The sequence below is a fragment of the Helianthus annuus genome, chromosome 10 (genome assembly GCF_002127325.2).
Source record: "Helianthus annuus cultivar XRQ/B chromosome 10, HanXRQr2.0-SUNRISE, whole genome shotgun sequence".
Classification (NCBI taxonomy): domain Eukaryota; kingdom Viridiplantae; phylum Streptophyta; class Magnoliopsida; order Asterales; family Asteraceae; genus Helianthus; species Helianthus annuus.
Window position 1 is genome coordinate 168155174 of NC_035442.2, and position 23110 is coordinate 168178283.

The following is a 23110-nucleotide window of genomic DNA, read 5'->3' on the forward strand; positions in this document are numbered from 1 at the left end:
TTTTGTCTGATTAACAACGAATTTAGATTGTTACCAATGTCCGTTTTTTAGTAATAAGTGGTGTACACCACCATTCAACGGTCGGTTCATGGTCAACATGAGGGAGGTAAATCACGCGTCTCAGAGTAAATTAAGTGATGCCAGGGTTTGATCCCTAAACTTGCACACTAGACTCCACCTCTTTCCCGCTAAGGCACTATCGTGGATGCCACAATCTAAGATGTAAAGGTGAATTATAGGGATGTCACCGGGTGTTCATTAGTTTGGTGTTCGGTTTGATTTCCTCGGTTTAGAAATATGGGCTACAAAGATGGGCTTACATATAACTATATATTGGGATGAATCAAATGTTCTAAACAAATTCGGGTTTACCGAATTGAGATTTTTGATACCTAAAGGCGAACTGAAAACCTCATTCGGATATGGTTTAAAACCAATTATGTAAAATATGGTCCGGTTTTAAACGGTTATGGTTATAGTTCGGTTTATCAGTATCTCAATTATATAACCGCTAGTGAATAATTCAAAATTCATAGCAATAAAAGCAAACAAATCTACACAAAGAATCCGAAAAAGTAAAGGGATTGTGATCAGTTGTGCAGCTGATAAAGACCATGCATCAAAGAACATGGGGATTAATTAAACATTTATAAAAAAAGACAATTAGATTCTTTTGGTGGCCCTTCAATTCTCATTCTTTTAAGACCCATGAAAGAGATGAGATGCTTTTTTTTCTTTTGTGAGTCATGAGAATAAAACTTGTGTCAAGACAAGAGTTTTTGCAATCCCGATAAATAACAATTCTCATGGAATAGAAGAAGAATACCAAAAACAACAAAACAAACCTCTTAAAAAGATCATCACTTTTGCTTTACATCACATGCCCGCCCATGAATTTAATCAAAAATGTTCGAGTGATCAATCATGGAAATGGCGGAAACAAGGGCGGGTCCACGTACCAGAATTCGAAAATCGCTAGAATTTGGTGTGTAAATAGGTTTATTTGGGGAAACACCAGTTAAAGCCCGAAACTTTCAAATTTCGCCGGCTAAAATTTGTTATGTAACATGTTTTTACGAGGCAAACACGCGTGTTGGATGAAAACGTGAGTTTTTACACTGTATGTTAAAATTTTCAATTTCCAACAGTTAGAAGGAAAAAGTAAATATATATCTTTATATATATATATATATATATATAAAGTGTATATAACCCTCTAACCGAAAGGCTACACCTCCAATCACTAAAAACAATCAAAATTTATATGCACTTGTTCTGTATATTTGCAAAAAGCTTAAAAAACAAATGAAAGTGCTATTAGACGAAGAATATCCGTACAGACCTTGTGGGCCTTATGGCCCACCATTCTGCAAAGTTCAAAAACTAAGAAAACATATTTTCTAATCCAAAGTTAATATAACAATGTGAAACACATAGTCACATATATGGTGAAGATACCCAAAATTATATTGGGCCCAACAAGCCCAACAGGTAGCTCATAATTTAGGAGAAGCACAGAAGGTGGCTTTAATCCGTTTTTTGGACGATATAAAGTACAAAACAGATCGTGTCTCTAATCTAAAAAAAAGAGAGCTTTTTTTTGGAGTATACCGGTCTCAGACGGGTTGGTCTTTTTTATTCAGTCTATTATCTCCTACAAAATTTGCTTTTGTAAAAAATAGAAAATTAAAAAAATATAGTAGACCAATAAAACTTTTATGTAATCATATCGTTCTTTATAAATTACATACATGATAGAACTGAGCCATGGAAAAAAAGAAGATAAAAACGAAAAAAGCAAAGGCGTAAACATGGTTGTTAAAATCCCGACTAGCCACCGATTAATTTCAATTAATTCCGATTAATCACTAGTTAAAATCCCGACTACAACACTGGGCGTAAATAATAGACTTTTTGGACTGATTTCTGGCCATTTTAGTCCAGTTCGTATTTAACCATTTTTGAGGTTGAACTGGTTATAATTCTTACTGAAAATGAGCTAATTGTTAAACCAGTCCCTGACCCGGGATAAGATTGAATCAAACCGGTTGTTATTTGCGTTTGAACGGTTGACATGAAGAAGCACGGATACAATTTACTATATATAGACATCACCCTTTGAAGTTTGAACTACAAGCTCTATTGGGTTAAAACCATTTGTGGGCTGAAAATACGATTTATGATATTGATTGGGCTGAGATGGCCCAAATCCAAACAACCAATAGACAAGGGGAACTCGAGAAAAGAAATGAAACCAAACCGTAGTACCGTAGTGCCCATCAGGAGGTTCATCGGTCGGTTTTCAAGTTATTCGGATAATGAACACCCATATAACAAACCATACTCAAAAGGATCCCCGCTTCAAGGTTTAACTTTTGAAGATAAAATGGCAAGTTAACACGTATATCTTATTAGAAAATGTCCAAATTAAGCGTTACCGGAAATGATATAATATAAGCTTAAATTCCAACACATACTTCACTATGATTTTCAAATGAATGGTGACGCGCCCTGACCCAAGATGTCGCCACATCTCTGGAAAAGAAAAACAGTCACCACAAAAATTGAAATTGTCGAATTGAAGATACACGGCCTAGAGAAAACAAGAATCGTCTCCAAACAAAGACTGGCTAAGGCTTATTATCTATCACAAATACTGCTCTTGAATTCTGGCTCTGTTTTGTTCCCACCACACCCTTGCGTTCGTTTCGCCAAACTTTTCTCGACTGCACAGTAAATTGAAAACAAAATCATACATCCGTATTCCACTCTAGTGCTCAAAACATATTTAAATATCAAAACAAAATTTCAATTTGGTTTCATTTATACAAGTTCCAGCCAAAACTTGTCGGAGACGAAAATGCCCTCCAAACATCAAAAGGACATAAACACTACTCTTGATGAGGTGGCAAACTTGTTATACGTAAAAAAAAAAATGTTTGCAAAGTACAAAAAAAAAAGAAAAAAAAGAACACAACATTTTACAAACTTAAAGCAAATCTTTATCCTAAATTGGTAAAAATGATACACAATTGAGGGTAAAAGCTTGCCTGATGACGAAAATGCCCTAAAAATTCAGAGGGATGTAAATACTCTTGATGAAGTAGCAACGTGTTATAGTCTAAAACTTCTAGTAACAGCTTGGTATTACTAGAAAACATATTTTCTTGGGCAGGGGCATTTTAGTCATTTTACACTTTTCCAACAAAGTTTTAGGCTTTTAGCCAGAATTACTAATTTACTATAACGAAACAATATTGATACAAAAACTTTTTGGATGAAGAAAATGCTCTCAAGATTCAAAAGGACGTAAATACCGTTGATGAAATGTCGACACGTTATAGGGGCATTTTTGTCATTTTACACATTCCTGGCCAGTTTCACCCGGACTCGACAAAATTGAAAAAGAATATAAAGTGATACTTTGAAGTTTTTGTGGCCTTAGTGGCTTAGTGTAACATTAATTTTACCTGAATCGAACACGCCTGAGCTCACGGTTGCCACCTGGCAGTGCTCTGATGGTGATGTAGACGCCTGGCTCGTCTTGCTCGACCCATTCGGTTTCCACATCACTCGCGTTGCTCATAGAAAGCTCTCCAGAGTGATCATCACCCTCTCTGGATGAACTACTCCTTGCAGAAGCCAATGATGATGTTTCAGTTTTGGCCCCACTTATGCTCGACAGTGCAGGCGTTGATGCAGGCCCGGTAGAGACGTTAGAGGTTTGTTTTGGGTAGAAATTCCTAGGTGGCGGTTCCTTGCTAAGTGGTGGTGTCACTGGGCTGTTCTCAAAAGATCTGATTTTTGAGCTCTGAGGGGATCATAAAAACTAATTATATGATTATCGTAATAAAAGGCTAAATTACTAATCTACCCCTCATTTACCTAAATTATATAGTATATACAACTTTTAACCACATTTCATATTGTAAATAGTAAAGGATTGATCATAAAATTATAGACGATAAATGTTTTTAAAAGCATTTAAAATATATTAACATTGTAGTTAATAAAAGAATTATCGGATTTTAAATTCAAATAAATTTTATTAATATATAAGAATGTCATTTTTGGCCATTTTATTTATTAACTTCTTAAAGTAAATTTTGTCAAACACTAAACAGCTATTATTACAACTCAAAAGCACATAATTATAGACAAGGAAGATTTTAAGGACATACATTAATAAATATCTATAAAAAATATCAGGAATACAATAGATAAATATTTTTATCAATTCATAACTTTCAGTATTTTAATAATATATCAGAACGTCATTTTAGCCATTTTATCTATTAACTTCTTAGATTAAAACTTGTCAAACACTAAAATAGTTGATTGTTACAACTCAAAAGCACCTCCAAATACTACAGCTGATTAAATAATATCACATAACCGGTTTTAAAATGCAAATGTTTACGGGTTACCCACAATCAGACAAATAAAAGCAGATATGAAGGCTAACCTCATCTTCAGCTTTTGGTGGAGCGGGTACCGGTACACCTTGATGATTGCAACGCTGAACGTTATATAACTCCATAACCTTGTCAGAGTTCTCAGCCCACCACCTTTGAGCTTGCCTTTTGTTGAACATTTCACGACTTGTATAACAACACCATATAATGTGATAAAAATCAGAATCTAATTCAGCAATAACTAATAACGATAGTACTAATACGCTTCACCAGAAGTTAACGTGTGTCAATATCTTCAGTTAAACACGTTTTAAGTAGAAAAAAAGGGGAAGTATAATAGCATAAAAAATATTAGGATTAATGGATATAACTGACTAATATATGCGTACAGTGCGAGTTGATTTTCAATCATGCATTTAGAAGTCATCATACAAATCTTACTATCTTATAATAATATTATGAGTAAATTACTTTTTGAGTCCCTGTGTTTTAGTGGTTTTAACCACTTGAGTCCAAAATCAAAAAGTTTAACCCCCTGAGTCCCTAGCCATTTATTTTATAACGTTTTGAGTCCAATTTTGTTCATTTTATGACGGTTTGAGTCCAAAAAATTGGACTCAAAAGGTTAAAATTTGGACTCAAAAGGACTCAAATGGTTAAAGAAAATGCTTATAGGGACTCAGGTCGTTAAACTTTTTACTTTTGGACTCAACTAGTTAAAACTACTAAAACATAGGGACTCAAAAAGTAATTTACCCTAATATTATTATTCACATGCAATCTAAAGGCTCCTCCTTTATGTTATGGTCACTATTTTACAAGTCATAAACAGTCTTTTTAGCTAATTAACCAAGGGAAGTGTTGTTTACCAAATTAGAAACTTGTCTCTTGTCGACATAATTCAAATTTCTCAAAAAGCATCTAAAAAAAAGAAAAAAAAACACACACGCAAGTCATAACCTAAAGTTTTAAAATACAAGATGGTCCCCTAGGTTTTCAAGGACAACAGTTCAAATTAGGCCAATTTCATTTTTGGATGAAAGTTAAAAACGAACATTAGATCCGAAATGAAACTTGAAAGGACCCCCATTGCATTATTTGGACCACGATATTATTATACCAATTATGGGGAACTACTGCAGGAACTGAGGGGTCCCCTCAGTTCATAATCCAGAGAATAAAGTCTCAATCACTGTCTAACAATAAGGGGATGCATGGTAGGTAGCACCACATGCACATCTACAAGAGACAATTTTCCCGTGCAACACGAACTTCATAATTCATATTGCATAGTGGTATTTCCTGCTACACATGCTTTAAAAAGGTTATTTTATTGCACCTGAATCATCACATATTCCATTGTGGGATCACTCTTTAGGATAAAATGGGGTTCACCATGTGATGCTAACAGCAGAAAACAAAAAGCATGTATTTGTTCCACAATCAATATATTATGTAGTATGTACCAACCCCTAAGAGCTACACTAACAAATAACATCAGTTTATCGCATTTTAATCAGTCAATTATCTAAGTTGTGGCCTGTGGGTCTCATCTACGTTTTGGTCCATCAAATAGATGGTCCCACGATCACATCTTTATTCCATTCCGCATAATATAGAGAAACAAACAAGACTCAAAAAGAAAAAGTTACATAACTGAAACAAACAAAAACATTATGCTCTAACCTAATATAATAGACCCGCAACGCGTGAGGGACTTATTATTGTATCTTGCCTCCAAACATAGCTTTGATTAGTTTATACTATTCCCCTTGTTTCTTATTGTCTATTTTGTGGGTATCCTCTTCATTACTTTTACACATCTCCACTTTATTCTTTTAGTGCATAAGCATATTATTGAAAGTTTGAAACCCTTGAGTGATTTCAAACCAACAACTTATGGTCTAAACAAAGGATGTGATGGACCCACAAAGAGTTGAGGATTTGTTGACTGTATATTGCCTTTACAATAGTTAGATCTGTCTTCATTATAATCTGTTTTCATTATGTGAAAAGAGCTAAGTGGTATTGCTGATGTTAACCCACACCCAATCGGGGGCCACTTCCATAATTTGAGGCATTATGCCACTTATTGTCCAATTCACATGCAACTTGAAATTTGACTTTAACAACAGCAAATAAGCATTACTAACATATCAAAAGCTAAAACTATAATTTGAATTCATATTTAACCAGAATCAATACCTGAATCGTATTCGTTTCAGATCGTTTCCTCCTTGAGGCAACGAATGAAACGTGATGAGAACCCCTGGTTCAACCTGAGCAACCCATTCTTTAACCTCATCTTCCTCAACGAACTTAATCGATTCAATTCGGTCACTATACGATGCCGGAGTGCTCCCACCACTCGAAAGCCCCTTCAATCTGGCCTCCATTTCCTTCCCCCAAACCCTAGGTGTAGAATTACAAGTTCTCTGATACCCGCAGTTAAATCTACCGGAACCTGAACCTGCTTCAGAATCCGCATAATCACCATTCGTCCGGTTATGATCCGACGATCCGGAACAAGGCTTGCAGTTCTTATAAGCTCCAGATGCCTTCACTGCAATATCCTTGATCTAAAACAAACAATTAACAACACACATTTAAATAAGGACCTAATCAAATCATCAATCATAAATCATCAGTTCATCACAATTCATCAACAATATGACAATAACGGCGCTATAACCTGAAGTGTGAGAGCTTTAATGGCTGTATTAGTGCGAGGCGTAACGGCAGTATCATCTTCTTCCTGTTCGTGAAGAGATCCACCGGTCCGCTGCTTCGAACAAGCAATACAAGTCAACATATCAAACTCTAACGCCCGATCTCAACACTGTGTTCCAAATCTTCAAACAAATCTTCAAACAAGTCTTCAAAATCAGATCAGATGCAATCCAATTTGGAGCAATTAAACCTCCAAATCGAACACACCGCTTACAAATGCAACCGTTTCCATCACAACAACCGGATCGGAGAAAACTTAAAGTAAACAAATCATAGATTCAAATTCAAGCGGTTTACGCGTACAAGTAAATAAACAAACCGTTACATAAACGGTAACGTTGATGAAGATGCAAGCAACGAATCACATAAAGTTGCTCAAACTTCAAAGTTATTACGGAAAACCTAACCAGATACTGATCAACAACACACACACACACACACATAAATCATATACGGTTGTGCATTAATATCTGTGTGGAGGAGAATGGAGGAGAGAGAATGAGGTTATTATGTGATGTGTGCCACCCTAACTTACATAACGGCCGTACCGGTGGCGGAATGATGGCCGACGGTTGGAATGTAACGCCGTTAGTGGTAGTGGTAGTGGTAGTGAGAGTGGTGGTTGTGGGAATGCTACCGGTACCAGTGGTACTTTTTATGGCTGCTACTGTGTGTGTGTGTATAGCGACTTTGAGAATAACTAGTGTACTTTCGATCGGTGTACGGTCAAGAACCGGTGAAATTGTCAAAGTTTTGAACCGGAGTGTTATTGTTACTAGTTGGTTTTCAGATCAGACCGTGGACCGGGTTGTAGCTTCTTTTAAATTTTTGACTTTTAAGTTAAAGAATTAATGAGAAAATGACTTGACATATGACATATCACATATGGTAAGTTATAAGAAACATGATTATTTTTTGTTTAGTGTGTTTTTAAACTTAAGAAAAGGTTATAGGGGTTTGCTTTACCGTTAAGTCGTTGACTTTTATGAACTTTACATCGTTTTAGCTTCAAATATATTTTTCACAATACTCTTTGTAATTAAGTTTTATAGTTATTAACATTTAAAAAAATAGATCCTGATAAGAGTGTGTGTTTATTACTACTCTTTTTTTAAATTACAAAACAAACACATAGTAAATTACTTGTCTCTTTATCCTCTTCTTATATCCAGCCCAACCGTCTTATTGTACCCACTTTTATCAGTTTGCAGCAATAATTTATGCAAAAGGTGAGTAAACCCTAATCAAAATTTTGTTTCGTTGTTATCTTCAATTCAAAGAGGATTATGGCTCGAGTGGATTGTGGCGCCTCTACTGTGGAGGTAGGTACTAGCGTCTTCAAAGGGGTTTGGCCATGCCTCTTTAGGAATTTTCATTGTTGTCATGATGGTAGGGTCTGGTCCAAGGGGTTCCAAAGGTTGTTGGCACATATTAAGCGGGACCACCTACGTTCGGAAGATTGGAAGATGGCCTTAGGAAAGACGATTTCCACGAATTTGGATCTGTTTGTTGATGTTGGGGATGCGCTGAAGGTTTCCAGCCAATGGTTGTGTGGGGAATGTATGTCTCTTTATGCCTAAGTCGGGCTTGCCATCATGCAGATATATTGACCCGGTTCAAGTTAAGCACGGGGGTTGCGGAAGATTTCATTCTGGGGATTCTTAGGACTCACACAACTAGTGAGGGGGTTGAGGTTGTTTCCTCTGGGGAAGTGGTTATGGACGTGGCCCTCATTGACCGAGTCTTCTCTTTCCTCATCAAGACAATTAAGAGTATCCCTCTTAGTTGTCGCATGGCGTTTGCTCAAGCCTTAACTGTTGCGTTGTGCAAGGTGGCCGCTATGCAAGAGTCTGTTGAGGCGTGGGTTAAACTTTTGTTATTACCGCGTTGCACCTTGCGGGTGTTCAGGCCCTCCAACAGATAGGAAGTCCTTGCAATGTCGTAGTATTCAACGGGTCCTAGCAGCTTGGGGAGATGGGATCGGGTTTGGGTTCACTGAACTCATCATATCCCTTTTCAACCAAACCTTGGAGGGGGAATCAGGCCCGAGGAAGGCTCTCTTGAGCTTGGTAACTCTGATGGAAGTGTCGACGTTAACGTTAAGCAATGTTTGCGGAAAGTTGCTGATAGACACTTCACGGATTCGTTTTGGGGGTTTAGGCCTATATTCGGAGGAAGATGTATCAGCATACGCTTTCGTGGTCGCGAGAGCACAATCCTGGAGTTTACAGGACCATATTCTGCGGGACAGTGGTATTGATGGTTAGACGCCGATTATGGGTGTGCGCTCAGTAGCTTGCACGGGTCCCTTCCCGATCTTGATCTTGGCGAGTTCGCTAATAAGGACACCGCCCCTCCAAAGGCTCAAGATACTTTGGCGAGTGCCCTTTATAGTAAAGTCGTCCAGAGTTTGGGAGAAAGCAGTGTTAGAGTGTTTTCAAGGTCTTTATTGTCACACCCCCAAAAATACCACAAGCAGAAACCCCCGCGAGGCGCGTGACGTACCAGGATCTAGCCACTAATCACATTGAACCATAAGTAAAATAGAACTTTTCATTAAATAAGAATAGTATAATTCAAACATTTGTTTAGAAAACCAAACATGTTCAGCGGAAGCATAATAGTTTATTCAATAAGTTTAACGAAAATGTTTAAAACAATGTAACTTCAAAGGAGCATTCCAGTTGCCACGACCCATGACCACTCCAGCTTCCCAGACAGCAAGTTCCATGACAGTGTACCTAAGGGCCTGCAAGCATGCAGAAAAGTGTATCAGCAAAAAGCTGGCGAGTTCACAGTGTGGTTAACCGTTTGTTACCAAGTTTTGATTTACGTTATGTTGATAATAACTCGATACCGCAGACGGCTCCTTTTTGCCCTTCCCCAATGCTCTATTAAACATTGGTCATGATTTTAAAGTTATTAGTTCACGCCCGTCCTATCCAAGTACGTCGTGAGGGTGCCAAACCTAATAGCGCTATCAATTAATAACCCCGTTGCCCTCCAAGCAACTAGTTCGGTAGTATGATGGGACTTAAGTGATAGAAAGTGAGTTTATTATCCAACATCAACATTTATGAAAACTGCCTCATATCCCCTACGAGGATATGGGTTTATGAAAGTCTGTTTGATTGTTTGCCTGTTTGATTGTCCCAACCGGACGCATGCTTGTAATGAGAGTAGTGAACTCACCTTGGTTTGCTCAGTAAGACTAATTACTTGTTCACACTTAGTCAATCAAGTCCTAGTATGGTTACCACAATGATCAGTTTTGACATACAATTACATCACATACTCAGACAGATAATAAACATTATCGCATAACTCACAGTAATATCTAAACCAAATACATATTCATGTTACTATTTCTAACATCACATAACAAGTTGACAGTCCAATATGCGTATTTATGAAATGCGGCCCAATTATGTATAAAGCCCAAATAGTTACATGTCTCTCTAAGGTGTGCGACTCTATCAAAGTGTGTGATTATAAGAGAAGTGTGCGGTCCATCAGACTTGTGCGATTCTAAACAATGTCGGCCCATTAGTTGGGGTGCGGCCCATAAAGTGTGCGAGTGGACCCGGGTTGTGCGACCAGGTCTTAGGTGTGCGACCGGCTTTAACTTGTGCGACCAAGTTTCCAGTTCATGGCCCAACATAGTTGGCCCAGTTGTGCGACCCGTCAAAGAGAGTCTTGTGCGGCCCAAACAAGGTGTGCGATCGCAGCGAGGGTGTGCGATCAGCACTATAGTGTGCGACTGACTTAGTCAACCCTTCCCTTAATTACCGTAAACATATCCACCAATTATTTCCAAACGGTTGCAAGATCAAATATGCTATACATTGCATTCACAAGAACCCTAATCATTGTCTAACAGTTGCATCATAATCAACAATCAATCATCGGAATCCCAGTTAACATTTAATCCGCACATAAGATCTTAACCATACAATTACTCATATCGTCATCATTATCAAACAAACATCCTCACCCGAATGATTCTTCAACCATTCCCCAATCATATTCGAACTTAAGTTTTCATATACGTGAATCCGGATCATAACACATAACAATTCTAGTGTCTATCATTCCCTAGATCATCAATTAATAATGTACACCATACACAGTTTGAGGCATCAGTTTATTATATCACAACTATTCAAATCAAGAATCCCATAATCATCACACACAAACTAACATTTAAGCACATAATCTCCGAATATTCACAAATCAGTGTTAAGTATACTAACTGAAGGATGGGTGTGTGCTAGAAACAAGAAGCAGTCTTCGCGTGAGGAGAGGGGGCTTCGAAGGAGTAGGCTGTCGTCGATCTCAAGGGGGGAGGGAACTAGGGTTTGTGTGTGTTGTGTGTTGGTAAGTTATGAGGATTACACAAGACTCTTGTGGGTGTATGCGCATGCAACACGGACCGGGCCCAACATTGGGGCTGCGTTTGGGCCGTGTGCAGTGACTATCAAATGGTGGGTGTTTGGGCCGATCCCAAAACCACAAAGGTGAAAGGGTGTGCGGTCTTGTGCATAGTGTGCGATTAATTAATATGTACACAATCAAAATATAACAAACACTTTCATTGAAAATCTTATCACGAATGCATAATTACAACGTATAGTGAATCACAAGTAGAAACGATATGCACAAAAGAACCTTGGAAATCCGAGTTGTCACATTCAAACACTGTCTTGTTTAATCAAACAGTATCTCTGGGTCCTGATACATAAGAAATCCTAGGTTAGGTTATGATACATCTAACTACTTATTATCATGGTTGGATATTGGTTAACATTGTCTTGTTTAAGCATGGGTGATCAGTCCATGCCTAACTAAGGCTAGGCTACCCTATACCCACCCCTAATAATAACCCTTATACCTAAAAATAATAATACTACTAATACTAACTACTAAAAAATAAATAAATAATAAATAATAAACTTAAACGGGAACATACCTTAAAACTATCTATAACAATTTGATGTAGAGTCTCCCTATTCGAGCTCCTACTCATGCTCCAAAAACGACTACTAGCAACACCCAACGGGGTATCGTATGCTCGGGATTCTCTATACTAGAGTGTTCAAAAAAAACTTATAATCCTAACTCTAGTATATTTTCTATATTTATAAAGAAGGCAAACAACTCAATTATATTCGTTGGTTTGATGTGGGACAATTGACATGATAGCTAGCTTACTTAAGCTTTGAATTTTTATTATTATTATATTTTATAATTAATTCAGCTGCTTCACTCATTTTTCTCGTATAACTTTTAAAATATAACGTTTTATAAAACGACAAGTATGTCATTAGAACGTGCATATTTTTATCTACATTTTAACCTAAGTTTCGTTAAAAACAGAGTAAGGTCAAATATAATATAATTTATTATTATAATTAAAAGGTATCTTATAATACCAAATGTTCGTCTAGGTATCTCACATTTTAACCAACCATTTTACTTATTACTCGCTCATTCAACAATATATGAAATATAAACTTTAAATATAATCTTATTGGTTCACAAAACAGGATGTTACAACTCTCCCCACCTTAAATTAAGTTTCGTCCTCGAAACCTGTCAAACCATGAATAACGGAGGGAAGGATTTCTTATCTCGTCCTCACTTCCCTTTATGTAACATTGATCATTCATTATGTTTCCATTACAATCACACTTGTTTTATCGTGTCTTATGACATAACTAATTTATCTTTCTGTTTAGAACCTTTATATATTGCTCGACAGATTATCTTTCGTTGAGCTATGAATAAACTAAACATAGATAAGTAGTGGTGCTCGCCAAATACGGGTTGTATGCAAAATTCTATGAGCGACAAATAAAATCCCAATAACCCATAAAGTATACATGCCCTTACCATGTCTCAAGCATCGCCTAAGAGCTTACATCTTTGGTTTGCATAATTCTTTTGTCGGTCGTGAGCACTTTTCATGCTTTTTTATGCTTCATATAACCCGTTGTTTACTAATCTTAGGTCCACATAACCAACTTTTTCCTACTTCAGTCTAACAGATAGGATTCCTACACTTTCTCCACATAACACTTCATGCGGTGCTCCTTTTGTGTTTTTGTGGTAATAGTTATCTTATGGGGATTTGGTCAATGGTATATAGATGTCCAAACTACTACCAAAGTTGATTACGCATGTATGTAGCATATCTTCTTATGTTTTGATAGTTTGTTCACTTATCCTATCAGTATGGTGATATACAGTGTTCAAATTTATTCGAGTTCCTAGCTCTTTTTGAAGACTTTACCAAAATCTCGAGGAGAAACAGCTGATATGCACCAAATGCACATATAAGTTACATCAAATAAGGTATAAAATCAACTCTTTTTAGTATTAATGTTGGAAAAAAGTGTGTTTCTTTGTATACTTTTGATTTTTAGGATTAAAAGAGCTTAAATGTACAAAAGGAACAAATTAACGGCAAAAACCAGAATAAATACAAAAGAAGGAAAGTTGATACATCATGCCGACCCTCCGAGCTTCACCCCAAGACCAAAAACAACAAATCAGAAGAGAAGCACGGGGTTGTGCCACCAAGGCATGGGACCGTGCCCCACTCAAAGATTCCAAAAAGAAGAAGACAAACAGAAGCATACAAGAGACACAGGGTCGTGTCCCATGGACACGGGCCGTGGTCAACTCCCAGATATGCAAATCTTGGATAGTATAGCAAGTACAATGGCCACGGGGCCGTGCTGTCACACCCTGACTTTTGCGGAAGCGTGATTATGGTGTGACTTTCTTAATACCATTGCATTCAACCATAACAACAACTATATGATAAAACCATAAATTTGTCATCCATTAAATAAGTTTAAAACATAACAACATTGTTTTAAAACGTAGACTTCAAATACAAGTTTTACAAACCATACGAATTGTTTTAAGAGTTCACTAAGGACTCATCAAAAGACATTATAATAAAACCAAGTTTTGGAATACGTGTCTCGTCCAGGATTAAGACACCCAACCCAAACCTCACAACCATGGATGACATCTTTATTCACAACGCAGCATGAAACTTCCAACGACCGCCAGATCCACTTACTAATTCCCTGAAATACATGTATTTTGAAAACATCAACAAAAGTTGAGCGAGTTCGTGTGTTTGTTTGTGTGTATGAATAAACCTTTGAAATCACTGTAAGTATGTATGTAAGTTTATAAATCCCGATATGAAAGCAACAAGGAAAACAGATCACCAATGGGTTGCAAGGCCATTGATACGTGTGACGTGATGCAGGGAGCTCAAACCTAGCAAATTTTGCACCGGGCTTCCGGCTGTAAGACATAGTCTACCCATGGGCCAAACCCTGGTCCAACATGGGCGGGACTCGCTACATCCAAATACATCTATCACTCATGTCCCTCGGTCCTATAACTAGGATTGATGGCCTTAAGCGTTGTGCCCACCACTCACATGATCTAAGTGTACCATTCCTTAGCTAACCATACCAAATAATAATGTATGTAAACAGTTGTAACATGTATTTCACCCCCGAAGTTATAAAACTGAAAACAGTTAAAGAAAAGGGGGAACACGAAACTCACAGTCTTGCGTCTTCAACAATCGTAACTCGTACTTCTCCAGTGAACACGACTACCTACAACGTACTAATGTCTATTAGACGAACGAGTCGTGCCTTGACTTAGAATTAACGTTTCTGAGTTACGTTTCTTTTACGCTTCGGATATCATTCCAAGTTATAATTATTGTCAAAACAATTAATATTTTAACTTAAATTATATTTTTAAGTTTTGGAATAATTGTTAAACAATATATATTAACTTAATACTTCTCAAATATTAATACTTGTATTTCCTTCCCAAGGATGGGGGTATCTTATACATGTGTACTCGTATTCTTGTATTTGTACATTTTTGCCATGTTTTGGTGTCGTATTCCGGTGAGTATTTATACGCGTGAGAATACGTATTTTATTTTAGTTAATAAGTATCCTCATACTTAATTAATTATTAAACTTTCCGGACTATTATTTCTAATAAAAGTCCACCAACATATATATTTCCAAAATATATATTTAAAGAATATTTCTTAGAAAAGTTATTCATAATTTTTCTTTTGGTAAAAACATTTGTAGTTCCAAAATAATATATTTTCAAGTCTAACTTAGAAAATATTTATAGACTTATTTTCCATCCAAAATAATGTATTTCAAGTGTATTCAAGAAAATATATATCTTTCCCAAAAATTATATATCTTCTAAAAACTCCAAGAAAATATATTTTTACTTCAAAAATAATATATTTTCTCTTTGTCAAAAATATGATATAACTTTGTAATAATTGGAAAAATCATAATTTTATTCCTTTGTATCCAAAATACTATTTACCAAAATATATTTGTGAACATATCTTCCGGAATATTTTATAAGTTACATTTCTTGTTCGGTTTCGCCAATATTTTGTGTGTAACTTGTATATTTATTCCTTGATATTTTTGCTAATATTTTGGATTGTAATTCTTGGTGTTTTAATGTGTTATATTATTTTAAGTCCTAAAATAACATAACTATTACACAAAGTATACACATAATCACACATGTGTGTCTTTATCGTATTTATATATTCTAAATATATATTTATCCACTTTTATTTATAAAAACCAACCGCCAATATTTGTATTTTGTCACAAAAATTATGGCAAAGTTTATATGGAAAATTCATGGTTAAGATACACTTGTAATTATTTGTTTAAAATATTTTTCTAAGTGTTAATATTTTTAGAAAATTTTGCCATAGTTTCCCCTAAAAATGGAGGTTTCCACGCTTTCAAGCATATCATTTTCTTTTGTAAAAATTACCACAATCAATTTACAATCATCAACAAACAACATTCACTTATCAATCTTGCCAAAATCATGCTTAATCTACTACTTCTTGAACTTGAAAGTTTATGAAAATTTGTAGTAACTTGGTAGTGTGTTTAGTGAGTTTAGTTACCCTTCAAAATGTGTTTACTTCTTTAAAAACTTCATTTTTAAAGAAGTTGGATGTTTACAACTTCAAAACACATTTTCTAAAAATGCTTCTTTATGTAATCTTCTTGTTACACAAGTGTTTCTACACTTGTTTAACCATTAAAAATAGTGTTTGTTTATGTGAGGACCAAGATCCACTAAAACTCATATTTTAAGCTTGGTTCTTTTGAAAAACCATTCATAGATTTTAGATCTTTATGATTATTAACTCACTTTGATTATTATTTTTCCAAGAAACCAAAGTATCCTTTTCAAGTTCATGATTCAAGTGTGGATGATCTTTCATCCTACAACCTTCTTACTTTCTCATCTTGCTAAACTATGTTTCTAATCATGATCTAGCAAGATGTTATGATGATCAAAATCATCTTTACAAACAATCAAAGATCAACAAGCATTCATACCATAAACAACTTAGTTTCATCAAGATTACTTCACAAATCAAGCTTATGTTCAAGTTACATGCTTATGTTCTTTAGTGTTCTTGAAGTTTTGATTATGATACTTCTTTAACCACTAAAAATGGATGTAAAATAGAGTGTTTAAGGATCTTACCACTAGCTCAAGGCTAGGGATGATTCAAGTGAAGAAAGTGAGTGGATAAAAGCAATGAGAGAAGGTCCTTGAAGTTCCAAAGCGACCAAGCTTCCTTATACACTCTCTAGCACCCTTGTATGTATGGAAAATGGATGAAGAAGGTTGGATGATGATGGTGGTGTTAGTGTGGGTGTTTGATGAAACAATGGTTAACCGGGCAGGGTTAACTCACTGGTCTCGTCAAGAAGGGTTAATCCCTTCCTCTCGAGGATCGCTGGCTGGATCACCGGTGGGTTGATCTCATGCACAAGGAAACAAACCGTGACTCGTAACAAGGAGGATGGGGTGGGGGGTGCTCCTTGTTACCACTCTCCGGCGTGAGAATCAGTAGTTTGCTTGGGAAGCAAAGTAAGATAGTAGTAGTGAGAGAGTTGTGAAGAGATACCTCAAACCTGGTTTGGGGTTGGTATTTATAGCCGAGGAGTGAAGGAGGAGGTGGATGGATAGACTGACGGCATGCTGCACCTTTGCAGGTGTGTCAGGCATGTCGGCCGTTGAGACGACGCCACGTCAGTCTGTCGCTTCCGTAGATCTGACAGGTGACTGCCATTGGTTCCACTTGCACTGTGGTGTCAGTCCCACTTGTTGAGCGTATAGGATGCGGTGCTAGCCGCATCGCTGTCTGCGGTAACATCTGATGTTATCGCGTCTCTTGCTAGTGATCAAGAAATACGCGAGATGCGGTGCTGGCCGCATCGTCGCCTGTGGTGACTGTTGCTGTTATCCAGCTTCCTTGTATTGATAGAAGTGTTCACTGGACGCGGTGCGAGGCCGCATCGCTGTGAATACTTCCGTTTTCATACACCAGATGTGATGCTATGTCGCATCACTCTACCGTTCTCTTGTTCCATGTAAGTCCTCCTTTGTTACTAGATAGGTTGGATTCACCCCTTGTGTCGACGCGTTCTCGCATGGGCACAAGAAGGTTGTTAACTGGTGGGGGTTTTGATAAGGGTAATGGTCACTCGCGGTCGATGCTGACGCGAGATCTGGGACCATACCCCTTCAAGTCCCCCCAGTCTAGTGTTGCTGCCACATACAAGTTGTATGTGGGAGGAGTAATGGACTATGGTGTTTAGAAGGTAGTTTGGAGTCTGGAGAAGATCCTAGACCATGTGGATGGTCTTTTCTGTTTGTAGATCAAGCTGGAGGTCTGGAAGGGTCTTTTGAAGCCTCTTCCGTACCGGTGAAAATGTTTCGTCTGATACGAAATTCTCAGCCTTTGGCTGGTTGCCACCTGTTGATGTGCCGAACCAACTGGAGGAATTAGTTGGAGGAAGTGTACAAACTTCGAACCAATCTTTGAGATGTGGTTGAAGGTGTGCACAAACTTCGAGCCAACCTTTGAAGTGGTGAATGAAGAAGAGAGCATGTTGTTCCCATGATTGGATATCTAATGATGATTCCGTTCGTGGGGTGTTCATGTTCTTCCCATTAGCTCTCAAGTAACCGCACGTCTTTTGCGGTTACCTCGTTGCTTGACATTGTTGGCCACGGTTGTGGGAGCAACGTTGGGCACTTGCGTCATTGTTGGCCATGTTTGGTCGAACAATGTGATTCTGGATAACGGTAAAATAAACATGATCATAGGCATGGTAATGCCCATCATTGTTTATCCTATCCAACGTACAAGTAGGGTAACAAAGTCATAAGCAGACTTGTTACCGCTTGTTCGACCGCTTGCTGTTCGACAAGGGCTCGTATGATTATTGTGGATTTCGTCCGCATCTCTTCCTTAGGTACCTTCCTTCCCGCTCCAATACCGAGGGGTTTTCCTTGGAGTAGTTTCGTCCCTCGATGTGGAGTTAGTTGTGGCTCTACCGTAGCAACCATTTCCGGAAGCTATGGTTATGTCCGTAGTGACTCATGAGTGTCTTCGGTTTTGCATTCCCATATTTGCTCGAAACGGGTGTGTTGCTCGGATGTGGCTCTTGAAGGTTCAGGAGTCAGGGTTGCTGATGTGCGCGCGCGTACATTCCCTTCCTTCTTCAAGTTAAAGAAGGTGTTCATGTACCCTTTGCGGTTGTGAACCGGACAGGAGGGATTTGAAGCTTGAAGAGAATGAAGGCAATGCGGTTTACCTATTTCTGAGATGCGGTTCAGTCCAAAGAACCACGCTGGTTCTGAGTATCTGACACACCTGAACGGGCTCGTGTGTGTCATTTCCGCATATTCCACGTGTGTTCGTGGGTAGTGCGGAAAGGTATTATACCCCCTTATAGTGTGAAGACATATATTTTTGCCTATTTTTAGGGGTATGTAAAAAAAACGATATGCGGTATGGGTTATGGTGCGGGAACCAGAGAAACCGCATACCGCTTGCAATTGGATAAGGTAGTCGTTTTTTGTTGCATACGTGGCTGATCTCACGTGTGAGTTGGTGGAAGTTGGTGAGATCTTTCTGGCATGTGCTGAAATGAAAGGACGTTTGCACTGCCCTAGGCATTAAATGCACTGTAGCAAAGAGTGTAAACGTCTCTTATGTCAGGCGCGTGGGCGGCCACGCGTGCGTGATAACCGTCAGCGAAAACGGCGCTTGACACGTGGTGTCGCGCAATTCGTTCTTTTTGAACGTGATGATTCGTTTTCTCCCTCCGCATTAATTGCGATGGGTATATAAGGGGAAACCGTTCGTGGTTTCCCCTCACTTGTTCAAAATTTCAAAAAATTTGCCGGTGAGAGAAAAGAAGTTACTCGTCTTCTCCGATCAATTGTTTGAAGTTTCCGGTGAGGTTTTCTGAGTTTAGTGTTTCTACTCACTTTCTTTCGTTTCTTCGATATTTTCTGATGGCTGAACCATCAAGTCCACACAATGTGGAGGGTGAAAACCCTGAACAGCCGGTAGTGGCGGAGGAAGAAGAGGGGGGGCCGCCGGTGGTGGTTTACCGGAGTTAAAGTGGACCAAGAAGACGTTTGATCGTCTGATGCTTGATGTCCAAATGCCCCCTGAATATGGGGCCTGTTACCCTTCGGAGGGTGACACCGGTGCCGATGCTCCGGCCGGTTATGTGACCATGTGGGCAGACTTTTTTGGTGACTGTAATCTCCGGTTACCTTTGACTGTTTTTGTTGTTGAGGTTTTGGAGTGGTACAAGGTCCACATTTCTCAACTGAGTCCGTTTGGTATGATCCAGATTCGAAATTTTGAATTCACCTTTCATGCTCTTGGCATAGAGCCTACCGTTGGAGATTTCCGCCGGTTTTATCAAATGACGGTGTCCTTGGGGTTCTTTTCTTTCCGTCAGCGAGAGGGTAGTCCCAAACTGATGACTCCTCCCAAGGGGATGACGAAGTGGAAAATGAAGTTCTTTTACATCAAGGCTGCTGCGATTGTTGGCAATATGACGTTTCGGAATGTGACCGATACGATCATATCAGAGACCATTGCAGTCCCTAGCATGAAGTCGGTGGAGTGGTTCCCGCAGTTGCAGACCATTGAGTCGGTGAAGCTGAGCAACACACAGTTGTGGGTGTTGCGCATGATGCTCACAAGGAGGAACAAGAAGTCAAAGCCCGTGGTGCGGGAGAAAAGTGGTGGTACGTACTTTTCATTTATTTAACTTTCTTATCCCCGTATACGTTACTGAGTTGTGCGTTTGCTATCAGAGGATGCTCCCTTATGGAGGATGTTTGCCCCGGATTTCCAGGGTCAGGTGGAAATAGTTGTTTGTGCGGATGGCGAGGAGGAGTTTAATGTAATCATTCGAGATAACTTCCGGGTGCCTACTGAGGCCGCATTAGCAGTTGAGTTGCCGCGGGGCAAAGGTATGTTTAGGAATCCTTTATTCTTGTGATAAAAATAATGGTTGCACTGACTCACCTCTTGGATGGTTTTCATGCAGGTGATCTTGGGGCCTTAGGGGACCCTGATGCGAAGGGTGTGCCTAAGAGGCAAACGGTGAAAGGCGTGCGCTTTCGCCAAAAGAAATACCGGAGGTTACTGTTGTGCCTCATCTAGTACCGCAGGCGGCAGGTATCTCTCACTCTTCTTTCCGTAGATACTTGGATTATGTGATAGTATCTGATACCCTTGAGGGTTTGGGTACAGCTGCGGGCTCGCAGTCTGGTGCTGGGAAGAGGCAAGTAGAAGAGACGGCCGCTGGTGCCGGTGGACCGAAACGTCGGAGGTTGCAGTCTAAGAGGACTGGTCCGACATCAAAGAAACCTGCGGGTACTGTTGGTAAGTGTTGTATTGCTTGTCTCAAGTGTTATGTACAACTTGTGTTTTGATCGCTATTTGACTTTGTTGTGCAGAGCTTCAAGATAAAGATTTTTCTATCTTTGATGCTCCGTTGTCACCTCCGCATGCCACGGGTGCAGGTGCGGGTGCGTCAGAGGAACCTTCGGCACCCTTTGTCAAGGTGGTGCCTGATTCGACCGTGCAAACGGAGGGTACCGCAGAGAAGGTCGCGACCCAGATATTCGATACCGTTGATTCGTCCAACAATCTGATCTCTCCCAATGAGGGTGATAATTTGGGTCTGCGGTTTTCTGATTCTGGTAAGCAAAAGTCTGATGCTGAGCCGCAAAAAACTGATGCTGGGGTGCGGCAGCATGATGCTGAGCCGCAGAAGTCTTCTGCTGGTGAGAAGGGTACCGGTTCGTCTGCCGGTGGTGCGGGTTATGATGGGCCTCCAATTCAGCCTGGGGAGTCTGAATTGGAGTATTATTATCACACCTATACCCAGGGTCGAAGTACTGTTTATCACCGACCCCCCTGGACTGTTATGCAGGGGATGATATTTCCAACGACCCCTCTGCGTGCAAGGAGATTCTGGGTGGTTTGGGCACCCCCTTTGAAGTAGAACGTGCCCATGCCGCCCCCCGTGAGTTGCGCATCAATCAACTCTCCACCTTGCTAGTGGGAAGTTCCATAGTGGCTAACGCCATTTTGGAAGACTACAAGGTGTTAGGCCGCAGAGAGGATGAAGCTGCTCGCTTGCGGGCCGAAGCGGAAGAGTTGGTCAAGGCTGCTCGTGCGGGTGCGGAGCAGCTTGAGAAAGATAGAGCTGCGTTTGAGAAGCAGAAGCAGACCTCGGAGTGGGCTGCCACTGCTCAGCTGAAACAGGTTCGTACTCTTGCCAAACTCCTTTCTGATGAACGCAAGAGCTGGAACGAAAAGTTGTCCAATGAGCGCAAGAAGTGGAATGAATCTTGGGCTAAGCAAAATGACAATTTGTTCCGTGCTCGGCAGGAGTTGACGAACGCCAAGGCAGCGAACGTTGCCTTGGGTAGAGAGAAAGCTGCAGCTGAGGCAATTGCGGTTAAAGCGCAGCAGGCGGAGGCCGGGGCCATAAAGGCTTTTGAAGAGGCCAAGGAAGCTGGGGCGCGTGCTGCGAAGGCCCTGGAGGAGGCCGAAGAGAGGGAGAGCCGTTCTTCCAAGGCTCTTGAAGAGGCGAATGCTGAGCGCATTCGTTTAGATAAAGTTGTTGCCAGCCTTCAGGTATGACTTGTTACCTTTGTTTTATATTTCTCTACTTTTTGAGAATGTTTACTGAGTAAACTGTTTTCTGCTCTTTGACAGGCTGAGGTTCAGACCCGGGAGGTCGCGGTCACTGACCTCACAGCCCGCATGACTGCGGCGGACGAGCGGGCCAATGTTGCCGTTGAGGCCAGAGATGCTCTGACCTCTTCGTTTAACCAACTGGAGGCTGACCGTGAGTGGATGCGGAGTCACGGTATCGCGCGTGTAAGTATCCCTTACCTTTATATTTGCTTGGATTAGTATCCGAGACTTATCCTTTGTTTACTGCAGATTGTTCAGGCTATCATGGACGCGCCTGAGACCGCAGCTGGTTTGGACTTGGTCAACCAGCGTGCTCGTGACGCTGGTTTTAAAGCTGGTTATAACCGCTGCATTTCCCATATGAACGTCATGTCTGTAGGCGGTGTTATCGAAGAGCGATCCGGCTTTCGGGACGTGGATACCGAAGGTCGCCTGAACGCGGCCGTAGCCTCCTTTTATGATACGTCCCTCTCTTGTGTGGAGAAGTTGGACGACTGCTTAGAGGCTGCGGATTACGTTGACCGGCTGCGGATGCTGTATGCTGATGCCGAAGAGGAGGATCCCGCTGGTGGTGCTGGAGATGACGCGGGTACCAGCGGTACGAAATAGGGTTTAGGTTGGCAAGTGTGCCCCCTTTTTGTTTTCCTCTTGTATATACTAGGAACTTTATGTAAATCCATTAAGCATCGCGTGGGTGCTTGAATTTTTTGAATATAAAGTTTTTTGTTCAGTTTGTACAAGTGTTTTTAATTCTTGCATGTTTGAACGTATGTATGCGGAACTTTACCCATTTGTGAATGGGGTCCAGTATACT

The 23110-nt window shown here is 39.7% G+C and overlaps 1 protein-coding gene across 1 annotated transcript; it reads right to left on the reverse strand.

Moving 5' to 3' along the window:
* Positions 1 to 2389: 2389 nt before the first annotated feature.
* LOC110886475 (protein Brevis radix-like 2) lies at positions 2390 to 7886 on the reverse strand. The gene is made up of 5 exons (XM_022134284.1): positions 7108 to 7886; positions 6621 to 6994; positions 4466 to 4601; positions 3471 to 3811; positions 2390 to 2726 (listed from the first exon to the last, which is right to left on the reverse strand). Exons 1-5 carry the CDS (start codon positions 7225 to 7227, stop codon positions 2648 to 2650), a joined length of 1050 nt encoding a protein of 349 aa, XP_021989976.1. The 5' UTR covers positions 7228 to 7886; the 3' UTR covers positions 2390 to 2647.
* Between the last annotated feature and the right edge of the window lie 15224 nt (positions 7887 to 23110).

Excerpts from the sequence above, each read along its gene's own strand:
- LOC110886475 (XM_022134284.1), bottom strand. The coding sequence starts at position 7,227 with ATGTTGACTTGTATTGCTTGTTCGAAGCAGCGGACCGGTGGATCTCTT. Across the intron at positions 4,602-6,620 it reads CTGAAACGAATACGATTCAG|TCGTGAAATGTTCAACAAAA; the intron begins GTATTGATTCTG and ends TTGTTATACAAG. Across the intron at positions 2,727-3,470 it reads CTCAGGCGTGTTCGATTCAG|TCGAGAAAAGTTTGGCGAAA; the intron begins GTAAAATTAATG and ends TTTACTGTGCAG.